The 20,258-nt window shown below is 39.8% G+C and overlaps 1 protein-coding gene across 1 annotated transcript in view; it reads right to left on the bottom strand.

The window, feature by feature from the left end:
* Positions 1–20,258, bottom strand: part of KCNB2 (potassium voltage-gated channel subfamily B member 2) — a 390,753-nt gene that overhangs the window by 353,531 nt on the left and 16,964 nt on the right. Inside the window, exon 2 of the mRNA XM_065895391.1 lies at positions 9,704–10,374. Coding sequence (XP_065751463.1) covers positions 9,704–10,282 — 579 coding nt within the window. The 5' untranslated portion in view covers positions 10,283–10,374. The remainder of the gene's footprint in view (positions 1–9,703; positions 10,375–20,258) is intronic.

The following is a 20,258-nucleotide window of genomic DNA, read 5'->3' as shown; positions in this document are numbered from 1 at the left end:
TTTATTATATAGTATGCTCTAATGGAGAGGTGGCAGTGTATATGAGTAACTCTCTCTCTCTCTCTCTCTCTCTCTCTCTCTCTGTCTCTCTCTCTCTCTCACACACACACACACACACACACACTCTCAAGAACAGACCTAGTTCAGGTACCACTAGGTAAAGGCTGCTACTACCTGGTTTGCCCACCCTAGACACAGAAACTTGACCACAAACATCAGCTGGCTCTATCTACTTCAGGTACCAGTCCTTAGTAATATCCAGAGTTGTTTCATTTAAAGTTTTATAGGGACTTCCCTGGTGGCGCAGTGGTTTAGAATCTGCCTGCCAATGCAGGCGACACAGGTTCAATCCCTGGTCCGGGAAGATCCCACATGCTGTGCAACTAAACCCGCGAGCCACAATTCCTGAGCCCACACGCTTAGAGCCCATGCTCCGCAACAAGAAAAGCCACCGCAATGAGAAGCCCGCGCACCGCAACGAACAGTAGCCCCCACTTGCCGCAATTAGAGAAAGCCTGCGCACAACAACGAAGACCCAACGCAGTCAAAAGTAAATCATAAATAAATTAATTAAAAAGAAGTTTTATAAAGACATTAAAGGGGATGATATAAGAGGGGGAAAAATCCATTAATTTTCTGCACTAGCTAAGGAGTTAACTTAAACATAGATGTATACACAGCTGCAAATAAATAATACACAGGTGCAGAGTCTGAGAGAGTTCTGATGTTAGCTTTCAGTGCCTCCTGGAAAAGTTTTAGAGGGATGAGAGCAAACATCTTCCTCTCCCACTTCTCCACTGCCTGTCACTAGAGCTCTCTGTTCCCAGCTGATCTATGTCTAGCTGCTTTACTCTAGATTGGTTATTTCTGTGTATCAAAGCTGACAGAGCAACTGCAGCAGAGAAGCCTCCATCTCCTGAAGTTCTTCAAAGTTCTGATTGTAAACTATAAAGTTATCACCAACTACAGTGTTACAGATACAGGAAGTACAGCTTGTCTCCAATGGTCACATGCTCCGTGGAACATGCTGGCGACCATGACCTGGGAACTCCTTTATCCTTCTCAGCTCCACTGCAGAGGCAGGAAGGGTTTTAATGACCACCCAGGCTATCGGTGGGCAAGAATAATTTCCAGGCTGACTGCTGCCTTAAAAGCTCATATCATTCTTAGAATATTTAAATAGGATATTTTAAATGAAGGAGGTGTCCTGTACGAATCTCTGCAATACCATATGATCTTCTCTACAAAATATGGGAACTTAATAAGAGTTAGTATATATGACAATCAGAGGGAAAAAAAAGACTGGGAGAGATTAACAGTGCCAAGTGGCCAGCTAAGCTCACTATCAAAGTCACTAGTTGCCTCAGACCAACCTTACATTAGACAGAATTCAGACTTATGCCTCGGCACATTAAAGATTATCGAATGTCATGGAACTCTAGGGTTAGTTTCAAAAAGAATAAAACCACCAATGCTAAATCAATGCCCAAATCAAAAAAATCTATTGTAATCTATGGTTAATTCATGAATGGTACATTAGCAGTTGGGTTTATTTTTCCCTATGTAATCATATTTTGATCAAAAGGGAATTTTTATTCCAGTAATTGATCTAGAATCAACTTTATTATTTTGAAAATATCTTTCTTATCAGTCAGAATGGTCAATTCACATGAGTATGCAGACAGAGTCTCAGTGTTAAGAATGGGTCTTACCTTGAGTCACTAAACAAGGTTCTCTAAGAACAGACAGGCAAAGTTTTCTAATCATGAACACAAATTTTGCTTATGAATTTCAACTCTATTATTAAATTTTAAGACTGTCGTTTTTTAATTAAAATTATGCAAAACGTTTTGCAGAAAACGAAGCATTCCCTAGTGTTACTGGGACAATTTAAAACATATACCTTCTAGTTCTATTTTTTGCTTTTAATTCTTTTTTTGTTATTTTATTTGAATTCTTAGCATATGTATTTCTAGTGAGCTTCCTCTTTTGTGGAACAAGATGGGAGTGTAGAGGAGTTAAAAATAAATGGATGTTTTTTCTTTTTGATGATCCAATTTATGCAATATTTAATATTCAATAAATGTTCAATATTTTAAACGCAATACTTAATATTCAATAAAAATTGGCTAATTTGACATTCCATAATAAACAACCTTATATCAACAAGTTCTTTGGAAAGAGATTTCTTGTCATTCTATACGACAAATATTTTTGTCAAATACAACAATGCTAGTAAAAGGGGAAAGATCAACGACATTCAAAGTAGCATCTTCCCATGTTCAGTTCCAATGCAACGAACTGCTCTATCTGTACCATATCACAGCACTAATTGATAGCTACCCTGAATACCCTAACATGCTGGGGGAAAAGTTAAATAGTAACAATATAAATCCATACGGATGAGGCAGAGACTACCCATCTCCTTGAGTAATCAAAGCAGTTACAGACTACTTTCATACACTTATTAGATGAAACTTCCAGGGCCAAGTTCCACTAGACAGCGTAAATGCTTAAAAGTTAAAGTACGGGCAAGCTCTCTGAGGTCAAGGCATAAGGCACCATGGGAACTTTCTTATAAACTCTTCACATTTGGAAAGTATTTGTTTTGCTTCTTTTTTTAAAATGGGAGATAAAGCTCAGACATGAACACTTAATCTAAAACATTATTCAAACTCTTCTAGAGCCTTCCAAAGCAGAGAGTGTTAAACATTCATAATACTTATGCTTACCTAAAATAGTACATCCGTCACTTTATAAAGTCTCTCACTTGAAAGAAAACAAATCTGTTAATAACCAAAGCGGGGTACATGGATTTTCAAAACCAGAATATTTAAATACTGCCAATGTACTCTGTTTTGTGATAACATTAGATAATGTAGAAAGAAGTCCCTAGTTTTTTTTTTTTTTCTTTGAAAATGATAATTACTTACTGAGGTTTAAAAATCAAGCTTGAAAGAAATCTGAATGTCTTTTTTTAATATTAATAGAAACCAATGATTTTTCAGAAGAGATGAAAAAATTGCTTGAAGATTAAGACTGGCCCTCTTCAGATGTAACCAACAAGCAAAGAGGAAATGAAAAGTACATGATTCATGGGTAATTTCTTTTTTAAAAATATTCACATGTAAGGTGATCATATAGTTTATTGTCCAAACTGGGGCACTTTTTAAGAGTGAAAGGAGATGTTACAAATAATTAGACGAGGACAAAAGTCTAATAACTTTAACTGGGGTATTTTCAGCAAAACCACGACTTCTGGCACTCTGTATAAGGACATGGGACGTAAACGTTTTATCAATTTCTTCCTCTTTTCTCGCCCTTTTCTTCCTGATCAAATGAGGCCCAAAGGGCAGAGAGTGGTACATTTTCAAGGCAGTTCTTTGGGGAAAGCAAAGAAGCAACGGATCTAGAAATACGACCACTGGAACCAAACAATGGAATAGTTGAGACATTTTCATCAAAACCGAATGTTATTTTCTATCTTATCTGTTTTATTTTCTTATACCTAATTTCTTCAAGGCTTTCAACCTGTTCATCTGCAGGTTTCCTATTTGAAAAAGGAAAAATATATCTCCAAGTGAATCCTCCACAGACTGGCCAAGTTCTGTTAAGTTACCTCCTGTGAGCGCCTGTGAACCCTTGTTCCCTGTTATCGGAAAAGCACAAAAACCGAATCTGTGCAGTGGGGATACAGAAAGGAAAGGCCAAGAAGGGAAAACAGTAAGCATTCAACACAAAAGCAGCAGGAGTGGCACACTAATTAGGCCACTGGCAATCCGAGGTAAGAAATGGAGTACAGTCCCCGTAGGGGCCCCAACGTAGGGAGATTTCTGAGTGCACTCACATTGCATTGTTTACTTTGGGGGGGGGAGTTCATGGTTTTGATGGCTACTGTTATCGTTAATCACTAAGAAAGTCATCAGAAAGCTAAACTGAGGGTTTTGTATGGACAGAGTTGTTCCACTTGACTATATATATACAGACATATATATACTACATACATGTGTGTATATATGTCTACATATATATATATACTATGTGTGTGTGTGTACATGTGAAAATTCTGTTCTTGGACTGAAAGTAAATCATTTATGGCTCTGTTCTCATACCTTCCTTTTTTTCATTCAACGCATGAGAGTAACTTATCCATATACCAGAAACAATCAGAGTGTTAAGCGTTCCTTTCCTCTTGAAGAGTACACAGGAGTTTTGTCTTATTTGGATTTATTTTCTTTCTACTATTTCCATGACTTGAAAGGCCCACACTCTAATTCCGTCAGAAGAGAGAGTACGGTTCTCAAGGCTACCATTGAAGGCCAGTGAATAGGCACCATCCCCTAGGAAACTCATGACTTCGGTCTCTGGCTCCTCAGAGACCTGGAGCTCCAGGGACAGACGTCCACCCTCACCAGCTTCCTTCTTGATCCAAGGAGGACTGAGGTCTTGGGACCCTTCTCATGCCTGCTCTAAGGGCTGTGCTGCATCTTGCCAGTGGTGGTGGCCATGTGGATGCCGTGGAGCCCATGAGCCGATGCAGGAAACACGGTCACCCCCTTCCCCCCATTCTATGCGTTTTCAGTGTCATTGCCAAGAGGAGAAAATTGGTTCTTGTGGGGAGGGGGTGAAAAAAATCTTAGGTATTTCAATAGTTTGTAGCCCTTCAAGATCCACCCTACCTGACAAAAATCGTATTCCTTCATATGCAGTTTCTTTCTTTAGGGAGAATTTAAATTTAGCTTAATTTTTCTCCTTAGTGGGTCATTACTGAAAAAAGTTAATAATTCTCTAATCAATCATCCTTTCCATTTTCCTGAGGATGAGAGACAGAGAGAGGAAAGGGGAGTGGGGAAAGAGAGGAGAAGAAGAGAATGGGAAAAAATGTACCTCTTAAATGAGTGACAGCTGTGGATACATGGGGAAATTGGAGAGGGAAGCAGATAATCAATAGTGGCCCCCATCGACCCTGGACCCTGCCCAACAGGGCTGCTGGGTGGCCCTCTGTACCTGTAGCTGTACTGGCTCAGATGATCAGGAATGTCCTTCTGCAGATTTCGCCTTATACTGTCCTTTTCAAATAAAGGCTGCTTACAGTCTGGTTTCCTGACCAGACCCCTGGGGTTGGCCTGTTGGCCAGCACTGTCCTGCACACCACGTCCACTTACTTTCCGGACTGAGGTTTGCCTCCTGGGCTCAGCCATTCCTAACCGGGTTTGTCTGAAGACCCGCTGACTTTGCTCTTGACCTTCCTCAGATATCCTAGTGAGGGCGCTGTAGGGTACTGAGTCTAGTTCCATTCAGCTCTCAGGTTGGCTGTGATTCTTCCTGGTCATTTTTCATCCAAGAGGCTGATAAGCCCTCCTGCCGTAGAACACGTTTCCCTTACATGAACACTTTCAAACACCTCTTAGACCCGAGTCGCTCTACACAGTATCTAAAGGGGAATAGCTACTGCCATTCCTTTGGGAAAAGGCCAAAGAAAAGAGGAAAATGTTTCCAATTCAGAGGCTGACTAAATTGTCCTGGGCTGGAAGAGGTACCGGATCAAGTCTAATTGCAAATAACTGCGCAGGAAACTGGCAGCCAGTTAAGCCCATGCATGTTCTCCTCCCCTTGCATGTTCCTAGGTCAGGCATCCCAGAGCCTGCAATTCCATGTCATGGCAAACTAGAGATTTGTCCCAGCCGTTCCCCAGGCCCATTTAGCTGGGCCCACATTCACAAATAGCCTCTAATGTACACTTTGTACGTTATCTCCGGATGAGGGAAAATACACAGTCACCAGATACAGAGGACTGAAAAACAAAGTCCGTCCCACAAACTTAAACTCAGGTCCCATTACTAGATCACACCACACCCCAGAAAACTACCAGCGTCTCTTAGTCCTGTTACCATTTTGTGAAAAGTACAATTGTATTGCACGGTAATCTGTGAATGTATAAAAATGTTAATTTGTTAAACAGAGACATTTTAAATATATCACACTTTTAAACTTTATTTGGCATATTTTTCAGTTATTAATATACTAGAAAGTTCAAGTAATAGAAATGACACCAAGGAGCATGTTCTATAAGAGCTGAATTGCTATTGCCAGGGTCATACCCAAAGATGGTATGACAGATCAGTTGGCCTTGCAATAATTTCATATATCACAGTGGATACACCTAGCATGGGCTGAACAATTATTACTTAATAGATTACTGAGCATTTAGTCCATGTCAGTGAATAGATATTTTAATTTACTGTGGAATATTTGATAGAAAAGGTCAAAGTTTTCTGCTATGCTAGGGACTTGGCAAGTAATCTCACAACATTTATATTTTATTACAGAACTATTATAAATTATAAAATACAGAAAAACCAAAAGAGAAAAAAACCAAGTATTTTCAAGTATATGAAATCCCTGTTTAAGCTAAGAGAGCATTTTTTAAATTCTGGAGAGAAGGGAGTATGTTTCTACACGTCTAGTCTAATGTGTATAGCACACAAAGAACAATCTACATACATTCAACTGAATTACCAATTATTACTGAATAAGTGATAACTGAAAAGGCAAGGTAAACAGATACTTTCCTCCAAAGATATCTTACCTCCCAAGCAAGTGAGAAAAAACACATAGATTCCAAACATTCCTACACAAGAGTTTCATAGCACAAGCAGGATCCTGATGTACCCATAATATAGTGAGGGCTAGAGTACCATCCAACTGAAGCTTTGACAAAATGAATTTTTCCTAAGTTGTAAAAATACTATCCACACATTTTCACACACACATAGCATTAGCACTCCCCACACCAATAATTATTCTCGAAAAATAACAAGTTCCATGACTTGAGAAGAGTATAGGAAAGGTAGTGGTTTACATAAGGTGTCACACAGAGCTATTTTTAAAAGGCTCCAAACCTCAGGCAAATGAACAATGCTTTCACTTAACTACCATGTAATCAAATGTAAAGAATTTGCATAATAGTTCCCTATTCAAACAGAGAGGGAAATGTAGACGTTTAAAGAAACAAACACAAATCCTTTATGGAAATTTAGTAGAGAATCTGCCTAGGTTAGCAGAGATTCCCGTAGCTTGATTAATAATTCGGAACCAACGGAACCAAATTTATTATTTATAACTACATAAAAGTTTCCAAAACCAAGGTCCTTCGCTGCTGGGTACAGTTTGTAGGTAGATATCTTATCTGTACATACATAATTTGGAAACATAATTTGAAGCAAGTTTAAATACTCTGATGTACAGGGGTATATAGTGGTGTATTACAGACAATAGGCCATTATCAACATCATCATCTTAGAGATAAAGACATGGCTCTGCATCACAGCACTATTTACAATAGCCAGGACATGGAAGCAACCTAAGTGTCCATCATCAGATGAATGGATAAAGAAGATGTGGCACATATATACAATGGAATATTACTCAGCCATAAAAAGAAACGAAATTGAACTATTTGTAGTGAGGTGGATGGACCTAGAGTCTGTCATACAGAGTGAAGTAAGTCAGAAAGAGAAAAACAAATACCGTATGCTAACGCATATACATGGAATCTAAAAAAAAAAAAATTGTTCTGATGAACCTAGGGTCAGGACAGGAATAAAGATGCAGACGTAGAGAATGGACCTGAGGACGCGGGGAGGGGGAAGGGTAAGCCGGGACGAACTGAGAGAGTGGCATTGACATATATATGCTACCAAGTGTAAAACAGATAGCTAGTGGGAAGCAGCCGCATAGCACAGGGAGATCAGCTCGATGCTTTCTGACCACCTAGAGGGGTGGGATATGGGGATATATGTATACGTATAGCTGATTCACTTTGTTAAACAGCAGAAACTAACACACCATTGTAAAGCACTTATACTCCAATAAAGGTGTTAAAAAAAAAAAAGACATGGCCCTGTGTCTAAAATTTAGAGATTAAATGAACTCCCTCATCTGGGAAATGAGATTATTGACCTTTTCCCATCCTTAGCAGAAATTCTTCAGAAAAAAATATGTATATGTTTGAAATTTTTTTCTATAACGATACTTAATTTTAGGTATGCGTTAGTAATGTTATCAGCAAATAAATCACATGAACCTTTCAAATTTTCTTGGATTTAGCTGTTATTTTTACATATTTGGTTACCTCCCTCTGGAACATCTCGTGGTACAATGATTTATTCCTCAGTTGCCTAAAAGCTCGATAGAGTTCATCTGACACCCAAAACACTCCCTTAAATCCAGGGTTTATCTCATCCTGCTTCAAAATTCACACCATATTTTTAGTAGTAACTCAAATGTGTAACTTAAACACTTGACATTGGAAAGAACAGTAACCTTTCTCAACCAAATCCCACATCTCTCTCTTTCCTACAGATGAAACAAAAGTAAACAAATTATTCATAACTACAAAAAGACCCAATTGAAATATTTCATTTGCCACAAAATGTGCATTTCCTCATTTCATACAGCAGAAATAACATTTTATTCCATTTAGCTCCACATCCTGGCAAGAAAGTAAAATGACTTTAGGAGTCAAAAGATGCAAAACTAGAAATATCAATCGGTGTAAGAAGCAGCTTTATGATCGTCTACATTCAGCCGGTTATTTACAATATTTACATGGTGTAGACTATCGCGGAGAATTTTAATTTCCAGTCAAAAAGCACAGAGAATCAATTATATTTCTGTAATCTTTACTGTTTATAAGAAAAGACGATTGAAAAAAACAGTAATCCAAAGAATTTATAGGATAACACACTCTTTTCTCTTCTCTACCGCATATTCCATTTTCATCTAATCTGCATGAAGTATCAATACTGCGCTTCTACCGTTACAGATGACTCTTTTGGCTTTTTTCTTACAATTCATACTGAAATAAAGAACTAAATATATGAGATGAAAATCAGTTTGCACTAACCCTCAAAGCTCTAAATCAAAGTAGATAAACAGAGTCACGCTGTTGAATTAAATACTGAAATTAGTGGCCAAAAATTTTACTCTGAGATTTAGATGTATGCAGCCCCAATGGAAAAATATGAATTGACCTACGGGTTCAGCAAACACTCTGTGAACTCTGAGATATGGGAATACCTCCGTTGTGAACACACTTATACACCAACAGACAGACACATCACTGTCAGAGTAGACCTCACAAGGGGAGGTCAATGGATGCACGCTGACATTGATTCATCCCTACACTGCTTCGTAAGGCAGCTCCTTCCTCATATGTGGAGCCCCAAGCTCACTGCGCTACACGGGGCCACGCTCTCCAGTCTCCCCAGCACCTCCAGAGAACCAGACCAGGAGGCACCTCCTCCACCTTCAATGACAGCACCTGGCTTCTCTTTGGGATGGAGCCCAGGCCTTTCTGCAAGACTCCATGCCTGATGGATCTGAGCTGTGCTCTCTCCTCAACCTCCACGTCACCAACCCCAGGCAGCGCCAGGGTGACCCGAACTCTTCATCGCCCTGCTGCCTTAGTCTATGCCTACATAATAATAACAGTTAGGAAAGAGTAATGCCATCGTATGCCTTAACAGAAAGAAAAACTCGACTTGACTCCATAAGATCTTGGAAAGGATGTCTCCCTGCACAGCCATCCTGGGTTCTCTTACCCAAACATCTTAAACGAAGAAAACCACGCTCTCTAGAATACAGGTACCACCTTTTCGGACGGCGCACAGGAAAGCAAGCAACGCTCTGCTTTTCATACCTTTGCAGCCACGGACGAGTTGGGCTTCTCCAGCAGGTCCCACAGTTTCTTCCTCTTTTCAGGGCAGCACGTGTTATCAAACTCTTCTCCCTCCCGCTCGCGCATGGTCTCCGCCTCCCGCCGCAGCTCTTCGTTCATCTGCTCCTTCTTTTGATGATACCTGGCTTGGCAACAGGATTCTAAGTAGATCTCATCGATCCCCCAGTAATCAAGCTCTTGGCCGAAAGAGAGAGCGCACATTTCTTCCATCATGTGGAGTTTCCCTGTCCGGTAGAAATTTAAAATGGAAGTGAAGGCTCCAGGGTGCCGATCGAAGAAATACTCGTTCTCGTTCAGGTTGTAGTCATCGCACACCTCCAGGAGGCTCTCGTGCGTGTTACAGTCCCGGAGCTTCCCCAAGCGGGTCCTGGGCAGCCGGTCCAACGTTCTCCACAGGACCTCGTGGTTGAGGCCCCCCACGTTGATTTTCACTCTACGGGAGCACGTTTTGCTCCTAATGATGTCCACCGGTTCCGGTGGAAGAGAAAGTGTCGACCTTGATGTCTTCCTGTTTAAGCCAGGGGGCGCCTTCTCTGCCATTTTGGACTGAACAAAGGGTCCTCAGAAGAATGGGCCGCGGGAAGGTCAACTCCAGCAATATCCCTGCGCGGCAGGCATTTCCACGGATGCACCTGGAAGAAAGCAACCAGAAACCCTTTGGTTACTTGCATTTTTCCTAAAGCATTTCCCATTCTATGGGCTCACTCTGTTGTTCGTGCATAACCTGGAGGTATAATATTAATTACCGTCTCTCGATGGAGATGTACATCTTTGCTTTCAGGTATAAGGAGGAAAAGACAACACAATGTACTATGCAGAAGCAGCTGTGTAGTCAATTTTATACACCTATAGGTTGACAGGTCCCAAATTTGTCACCGGAGACCTCTTTCTCAAACTCTAAACTATCCCTGTGCTGATCAGCTCTTCCCAGATAAAACACAGACACCTTCAATTAAATTGACCACACCTCCACACACAAGCTAAAACTCTGAGAAATCCTGATCTATCTGTCCACATGCAAATAAGCACCAGGTCTTAACCAACCGTACCTCCTAAACATTGCTGAAGGCCTCCACCCCCATTACCCAGTCCTGGGTACCACCGAACCACGATGCTGATTCAAACCCTCAGCATCTCTTGCCTACGTTTCTACAATAGCACCTGAATCTGGATCCTGAGCTCTGGTTTTATCTACACAAAAACCGTTCTCCACACAGCTACTAGAATGATCTAAGAAACACATTTGACCTTACCATGCCCTACTAGATCTGACCTATCTCTCCACCTTCACCTCTCATTCCTCCCTCATCACCATATTCCAGCAGCCCCAGACCATACACACTGTTTTGTTTCAAGCTCCTGGCCTTCGTTCATGCTGTGTCCTGGAAGGGCCTCCACCTTTCCCATCTCCCTTTGACTAACTGTGGCTTGCTCTCCAAGACTCAGCTCAGATATCACTTCCTCTAAAAAGCCCTCCATAATACATCTCCTCTATGATCAAGTACTTCAGTGAATGTCTCTTCTATTTCATCATACCACTGCAATAACACCTTTCCCAAGGATGCTGGGAGCCCTTGAAGACAAAGACAATCTTCTCTGTTATATCATCACTGAGCACAGTGCTTATATATTGTGAGGGTCCAATAAATGTTAAATAGTCAGTTCTTTAATTGTTTTCCATGAGACAGCTGACAAGAGATCTCGTGGGGATAATGCATATGGCCAGAAAAATGCATAAATGGAGTCATTTGGATCACCTGACTAAAATGCATCTATGTTTACATGTTATGTGTATATATGTTTGTGTGTACATAAGATATGTCAGAATGTGTGTTTATATTCTTTGACCCACAGCTCTTTTCTCCTGTGTACTAATTCTTTAAAACATGACTGCTCTCATGTTCCCTCTTATTGATCTATTCTTCTGATCTGCAGCAGTAAGCATCTCCTTATTTGATCTTCCCCTATAATGTTTTTGCAGAAAACCATGGTGCTTCAAGCAATTCATCCCAAATACCGCTTTCAAGGTAAAACACCATGTTTCACACAGTCAATGGCTTATACCAAAGGGAAAAGCTTTTAGATTTAAGAGATCCTTATAATTAGAATTCCCTTTTAAGATACACACCAATTTTGGCATGTCTTTGGTTTCTACACTCCTGTAAGTTAAATTTATTTCTCCACCTGGAAGCCAAGTATTCTCTCAAATGTAAATAAGTTAAATTTATGAAAAAAATGTAGCTGGACTATGTAAGAAGTATTTCAAATACGGCTAAGAAATATACTTGAAATGGGAGTTTTTTCAGCTACATAGTTACAGAGATATTTAAAGCATATACATACACACTCTCATTGCAGATGATAAAAATGACTACTTTTACAATAAAGGAGAAATACAATAATTTGGGCAAGTATCAAATTCTCTAAGCCCCAATTTCTTAATCTACAAAATGAGGATAATAGTATCTACTTTATAGGCGGTGTTATGACAATTAAATGAGATAGTTTATGTGAAGGGCTCAGTACAGGGAGGTATATCTGAATAGAATAAGAAAACTCACATTCCTCCTTTAAGTGTAGCTTCCAATCAACTGCACAAAAGCTATGATTAAAAGCTATACTGATGTCTATTAAATAAATGCTAGCATTTAAATTTTTTTCCCTTATACATACGTTCAGTCCCCTCTAATGGATTTTAAGCCTATGAGGCCAGGAATCATTGGTCCCAGTTCTTCTCTACCGAGCACCGTACTTACACGTAATGGGTAACAGCATGTAACTTTGATGCCACTGATGCCGACATCGAAATTTTGTATTCAGATGGCAATGGACAACACACACACACACACACACACACACACACACACACCCCACATACAGCATGCGAGAGAGGGCACAGTAATACTATTAGGATCGGGCAAAACAACTGAAACTATCAGAGATGGGCAATTCGAGTGGTGAATCTGAATGTCTGTTCTCCAGCAAATTACTTGGTTTCAGGTGCAATATCTCAGCCATCCATACAGATTATGTGAACAGCCCATATGAATAATAAGCAGGAAGCTAATCCATTTTTAATTTGGCTACACATAAACATAAAATGAATTCACTCTTTGTAGAATATCATGACTTACTAATGTGAAGAAGCGAGATGGTCTTTTAGCTGATTATGGTATCATATAAGAGGTTTTCCAGAAAGACTGAGAGCAAACTCCAACGCAGAACAAACATCTCATGTTTACGGTCAAGGGCTTACTGTGACTTCCTTTCTTGGAAAAGCCATTACTAAAAGCATAAATGCTCTGTCATAGTTACCAGTAGGTCACCATTTATTTCAAATAATTTCACACTCATGACCCGCAGTGAATTCCCCTTTTTGTAGAGTATGTGTCTCAAGTGAAGAGAGGTCATAAGACTTAAATTTCAAAGTATCTTCTTCACTAATCAAGAACTTTCTATTATAAGAAATCCAGTGTTGATTACAAACCCCACAATAAAAGGCAGCCTGGAATTCAACGCCCTCTCTTCAAAGCAGGGGTAGAGAAATTTAGCATGAGTGAATGTAACCTGTTGATTTTATCTTCTTAAAGACTTAAAGATGATCTGCTCTGATTATTGTTCCTGTGATTAAAAATTTTTTATTCTCCCTGGGCAGAATATTCTCCTTGTGACCTGGTGAAGAGTAGAGACTCAAAGGTGTAAGTTCTCGAGCAGTTGAAGAGCTGTAACTAGTGTTCAGAGTTAATCAGCCTTTCTGAATAGTCGTAGTACACAAGTGGTCACAATTGTAAGCCTGTAATTCAGGGCAAGCCCTGCTCAGCAGCACCTTAGAAACGCGCTGAGCCTTTCTGTCTACCTGCCCGCCCGTCCGCCCACGCTTCTTCCTGCTCTCTCTTCCTCTGTATTTTTTCTCTATCATTTTCCCATCTTTATTTCTCCCCCCCCCCCAACTTATCTCTCTTCGGTTCCCCTCCCTCTCTTCCTATCCCGTTCCCTAGATCTTTCTATCCTCACGGCCTCTTAACCAACCACAAAACCAAACTCTATCTTTTCAAACTTGTACACACTTTGTGAAGTTTTCTACATCCTTAATAAGAAAACCTCCTGAGCTGAAAATACCATATTTCTCTCCAGAAGAAGCAAAAAACATCTAAACCAAGTTGCTTTTCATGGGAGGTTGTATGAGATTGCAAAAGGGGTTCTGCTGGGCTTCCCTGGTGGCGCAGTGGCTGAGAGTCCACCTGCCAATGCAGGACATGCGGGTTCGTGCCCCGATCCGGGAAGATCCCACATGCCGGAGTGGCTGGGCCCGTGAGCCATGGCGGCTGAGCCTGCGCGTCCGGAGCCTGTGCTCCACAACGGGAGAGGCCACAACGGTGAGAGGCCCGCGTACCGCAAAAAAAAAAAAAAAAAAAAAAAAAAAGGGGGGTTCTGCTCTCAGGCTCACGACCCCTGGGTCTAGTTGGGCTGCCCTCCTGCATCCCCCTCACCTTTCTGGTTGGACTTCAGTTTCTTCACGCATCAAACCATGGCATTTCCATGCCTACAATTCTTTCATTTCCTATGACACTTGGTTAATATTTTTCCTCTCGCTATGATTCTGTGGCCATTGCCACCCTTCCTCTCCAATCACCATCCTAACTTTAGATAGAAATAAACATAACATAGTGCCTCAGATCCATGAAGACATTTTTTCATGCCTAGTTTCTTAAGAAAAGGTGGTTTTCATATTTCAAGAGCCCTTTAATATTTATGAGGGCTTGAAACAGACTGCATTCAGAACATCATAAAAGTTTCATTCATTTTATTTAGTGTTTATAACTTTCCATTTTTAATCTGTTCTTTTCTGCCATGTTAATTTTATTTCTAGCAATGAATCTATCCGTTCACTGTGTCTTGCCACTCTTGAGAGCTTGAAAAATTTTTGTTTTTAATTTTAGTAATTAAAGTGGATATGATGCTGTTTTCTCACGTTTAGTTTTCTAAGTGAAATGCTGTCTACCATAATAATTTTATCCCATGGGAATCAGTCATGTAATTCAATTTAGTGTATAAGTTTAATATAAAATGTAATAATTCCATGTTTAAACTGTGGAGATGTTATACAACCGTGTAGAATTTATATACACAAAGAGATATAAGCTGAACACACATTTTTATGTCAAGGGCAGAATCTCATTGAATTTTTTCTTTGGGCTGTTTGCTGGTTTATTTCACCTTGTTCAATCAATTCAAAGTCAAGCTTGCAACAGTCAGTCGACCAGTTGCAAACGTACTAAACATCCCTTCATCGGTCTGTTAGAGAAAAAAAGCGACTCTTGAAACAATAAACAACAACAAACATTCTCATTTTGCATAGCTGCACCAGGCTCCACCAGCAGCACGGAATTATGCTGTCACCCGTTCAGGGCTCAACCTGACAAAACGCAACTTTCTGATCATGGCATCATAATTACTGCTTGAGACTCCAGGTCTGCGGCAGGGGAGTGGGGCGGGGGGGGGGTTCACTGTAGTCTCAAAAATACTACCATTATGTCATATACTTGATACTTCCTTAGTGTAGCAAGGCAGGATAAGTCCCATGTGCGATTCTGTGAAGATGAAAAGCAAATCTTTCTAAAGACCTAAGTGATGTTTACCATTTCCTTTCTGTGTTGCTGGTACGAGCTGAGCACACACTTGCAAACAAGCAGCTCCTAGACCTTTAAGTCTAAATCACTCTATGTATAGCTCTAAGCATTTTCTTATATTTTTATGTATGGTATTAAGCAGTAAATGCATGTTTTCGGAACAGCTATGTCTGTTTCAGAGAGTCGCAAAGATTATTTGCAGTAGCTATCTGCAGAGAAAGGCGCCATAACGGTTAGCTGAAATGTAATCAGTGCTTAAAAAAAATCACTACTCAGTTTTAAAAAGCACCTCCAGAATTTACTAAAGAAAAAGAATCAATTTATAACTAGTGAAAAACAAATCAGATTTATTTTAAAGTAAGGTCCTGGAAACCTTCAGCTATCCTAAGAAATTCAACAAACCTACTGAAGTACTTTAGAACTTGGCCAGAAATACTAATGCATTTATACCGTTTACTGTTTTTTAATATGTCAAGTTCTAGTAATAACCGAAACACTGTCCTTGTCCTCAGAAAAGTGGAAGTAGCATTTCTTTTCTTCAATGAAAGGCTGCTGATATCAATAGGTTCCTCAATTTTAGCGTAACTATTTACTCCTTAGTTTAAAAAAAAAATCCAGGACTTTTATCCTTGGTATACCTGATGCTTTTTTTAGATACGCTCCAACAAAATCCTAAAAGCATTGCTTTCAGTGGTCAAACGAAGCACTGTGTTGCAGTATGAAGGAGAAAAGACAAGTAATAAGTAGAATATGTAATATGAGCATCTTTCCATATCATCAATGTCTCCAACTAACCAAATTTATAAACTATTTTACTTAGACACATAATATGAATTTTCTTCACCAGAAGACAGAACTATTTAAAGAATTAGCTCCTATATATACATTTGCTATAATTAGAGAGTAAAACACTAGGTTTGCCTTTAGAAAAATGGCCTTTTAGAAGAGATAGTTCATGAAAAATCCTTCTCTATGCTGGAAAATATAATACTAATGTTATATCGCATCTTAGACCTTTTATAAACTACAAGGTATAGTTGTGGCTTGAAATTTTCAGTCTGTTTCAAAACCCACCAAAAAAGGCTCAGACTTCATATGAGCATTCAGCCATTCAGCTGGTGGAAGATTTTCTATTATGACAGTAAAAGTGCCCTTTATGTTGGGGCCCAAGACATGTTCTTTTAAACGTCTCCTTTTGCAGAAGTCTTCCCAGGGTCACAGTGGAGTGCAGGGGATAAATAAAGATGAAAGGCGATGAGAAAAATAAAAAAGGCAACAAACAGAGAAACTACTGGGGCCACTGAAAGGAATGGGAAATGAGGCTGGGCCACCCTGTAATATCCTGATAAAAGAAATCACAAACTTCAGTCGCTACCTGGGGTTCTCTGTGAATGATACAACCTTCTATTTGGGTGACGGACTTCAATTTCATATTCCATCTCGGTGTGTGGCATAAGTTAGATTTAGCCTCTATGAAACCAATTAAAAATAATGTTCATGAAGCTTGGATAGGATGTGAACTTTTTTTTTAAGGTTTCTTCCAATAAAATTAAATTTTAGATCATGCAGTGGTTGGTCTGGAATGTTTAGCAGTAAGATTCTTGCCAAGGGATGTTTCTCAATGGGGCTCTGTTTCATAGTAAAAATACACTTTTCAACTACATTCCGGTCCCTTACTTCTCCACAACCAAACACACTGTAGGCAACGGAGCTTTTATTAAAAGCTCCAATACTGAGTCAGATTTGAGGTTAGTTTCTATGACTTAAACGTATACCGTGCTTTAGATACCCCCATGTTTGGAGCCAGGAATCACAGTATGTGGCAGAAGAGAGCTTGGATATGATCTGGTCCGGTTTCCCTATTTACAGCTTTCAAAACTGAGATCCAACAAGGTCACGTGACTTGGCTGACCTCTCTCTGGTAGTTGCTGAACTTGGACCAGAACCCAGATCTGCAGATGCCTACGTAAGTCTCTTTCCATTACACCCCAGCTCATTATTCTTTGCTTTTCACCTTCTAGTGGAAGTTTTAAAAAGCTTTTGTTTCTTTGTCTACACCCATGTCAAAACACTGGACTCAAACGACACTAAGTTAAGGCATGTTATCTCCTATACATAGCTTGTTTCTTTAGAGGGTAATGACTGCAGTCAGGCAACTAGACTGTTCTCTTCTGAAGACAGATGCGCTTCACAGAATCGTTCTTCCCTTGGCTTTGCTTCCCTAGGGCCGGTGTTTAGGATAACTACCTCCTTCGGCTCTGGACCCCTGCAGTCGGTTCTGCACGCTGCAGCCCAAACAGTGGTAGATCCGGGCCATCTCTAGTAGAATACGCTTCCACGCTTCTAGTCTCAGGATAGGCACAGAACAATACAAAGACTGCAAGGTCTGTCCTCTACTTGTCTCTGAGGTTCAGTACCTTCCTCCCTCTCCCTGTGTCTCTGTTCTAACTTTTGCTTTCATTTCTTTACACATGCCATTCGCCTTCTGCGACAGGGAATTTGCACATCTTCTATTTTCTCCCCCCCCGTCTCCTTCAGATATTAACTCAAGGATCACATCTTAGTCAATACCACCCGACTTCCTTGAATATACAGTCATCCTCCTATTCTAAGAACTTATATATAATCAGATACCTTTACCTGGACCGCTGGTCACAACAGGAGTCTTAAGTTTGTTGGGATAAGTATTTTGATTATTTGATTAATCCCTATCCTCTCCACTAAACCAAGTTCCTTGTGGGCAGGATCAAGTTGGATTTTATTTATCATTGCATCCCAGGTGCCTGGCATACAGCAGACACATAATAAACATTATGTGGATGAAAAAGTCAATAATCATTTTATTTAACATTTATTTAACAATCATTTTCCCCTCCTTCCAGCTACCTCATATTACCTGCCACTCCCCAAACCCAACATGACGTTCATGTATGGAAAGCTCTTTTCCCAATTCTCCATCTGATAAACTCTTACTCGTTATTCAAGGTCAAGAACAAATATCTTGTTCAGGGAGAATTCACCTCTTCTGCCATGCTGGGTTAAAAGTTCTATTTTAATGCTTTTTTCATTGTATCGCAACTATTCACTTAGAATTCTTTCTTATTCATTATTTAGCAAATATTTATGAGCCTTTACTCTGCTTGAGGTGACACCATGGAACTTATATTCTAGTGGAGGTAGATAAACACGCTACAGACAAACATACACAAGCAGCTAACTACAAAGCGGATAAAAGCTGCGAAAGAGAAGAAGGTGCCATGTGAGCTTTAAGTGAACATACCTTCTTGGCCGTGAGTTCTTAAAAGCGATGAACATCTCTCATCCATATCTGTATCTTTGGGAGGCAAGTGCTTACCAAATGTTTGTGGACTACCCGAAAGAATGAATGAATGAGTGACTAATGAATTTCAAAGCACTACTATCCTTTTTCTTGGCCACATGTTCTGGCTAACGTCATCCAACATCAGTTAATTATGGTGATTTCCAATTTGTTTAGATGTTCTGCCGGCCCTTATTTGCTTCTTTTAATAAGGCCTGGGCTCAAAATAAGAGCTAGATTTTCTGGAGCTACGTAAGGAACAAGTGATAAACAAGTTAAGACTCTCTAATAATGACTGCTGCCCCAGAGTGGAATTTGCTTCCTCCAGGCACTCCTGGGCCTGGTAATATTCAGACAGACACCAGGTGACTGCCTGCTCTCCTGAGAAATGGACAAGACTGTCTCCACGGCACCTTCTATCTCTGAAATTTCCTGGTTCTATGAGATTTCTGGGTGACCTCAACTCATCTACATATTCCACTGGATAGATAAAGAACCAGAAAAAAGTTCACTCTGGTCAATTTCTTAAGTTTAAAATTTGACAAAAGTGAATTTTCAATCCCTAGGCTTATACTCACTCCTAGGTAAAGTATTCGAGCCAGAAAAGCCATTATGATAGAATTGCTACTAATAAAAGGACAAAGAAAAGAAAAGAAAGTATCAAAGTTAGAGTCTAAACTTTTTCAAAAGACGAGCTTTATACCCTTCAATGATGAGCTTTTCTCTTTCTAAGTGATATAAAATATTGTCACGTGAAGACTGTAAGAAGGGGGCAAAGGTTAATCAAAGGAATGAGCCTACAGTAATGGAAATACAAGCAGAGCAGTATTTGGATTGGGAAAATAACTTAAGGTGAAAGGCAGAAACTTTCCCGATGTATTCAAACCACAATGTATAGGTGACCTTATCTTTAGACTCAGAGCAGACGACTGCACAAACTCACCTTAGGATCCTCAGTGTAGCCACATCCATCGGTACCCTTCCCTCTTTTCCTGACTGTGCATATTCAAAATGATGTGTTCTAGATTCCAGCATGAAAAAAGAAAACAATTTCTAACAAATCAATGGTATCCTTCATTAATGGATCTGATTTAAAAAGTGAGAACGTGTCACAAGTAATTTGCTTGATTTTTTTCCCCCGTGCGTTAAGTAGAAAAGGGAAGAGGTTCACTGAACTATGAACATCCATCTCCATATCCCTTATGAATAATGTTTTCCATCTGCCCTTGTCATCAGTGAGGATCACTAAACAGCAGTTATTAAGCATCCATCTGTGTATGGCACTTTATAAATATTCCTCCCCGTGCCCCTGCCCACTTTCTCAATCTACCATGTGTCTCTGTTGTAGAAAATGCTAGGGAGCGACAAGGATAATAAATAATTAACGGTAAGAATGTTAAGGCAGATGGACAAGATGACCTACTAGCATCTATGAATCTTAGGATGTTAAATTTACTGCTAATAATATAATTTAGCACAATTTGATAAGAAAATATCAAAGCATTTGATGACAAAAAAATCAGCGCATCATATTCCGCCAACAATTTCTAAAATAAAAATGGGAAAA

This window comes from Phocoena phocoena, chromosome 17 (genome assembly GCF_963924675.1).
Source record: "Phocoena phocoena chromosome 17, mPhoPho1.1, whole genome shotgun sequence".
In the NCBI taxonomy this organism is placed as follows: Eukaryota; Metazoa; Chordata; class Mammalia; order Artiodactyla; family Phocoenidae; genus Phocoena; species Phocoena phocoena.
The sequence above is the reverse complement of the archived record's forward strand: the minus strand, read 5'-3'. Positions and strand labels throughout refer to the sequence as shown.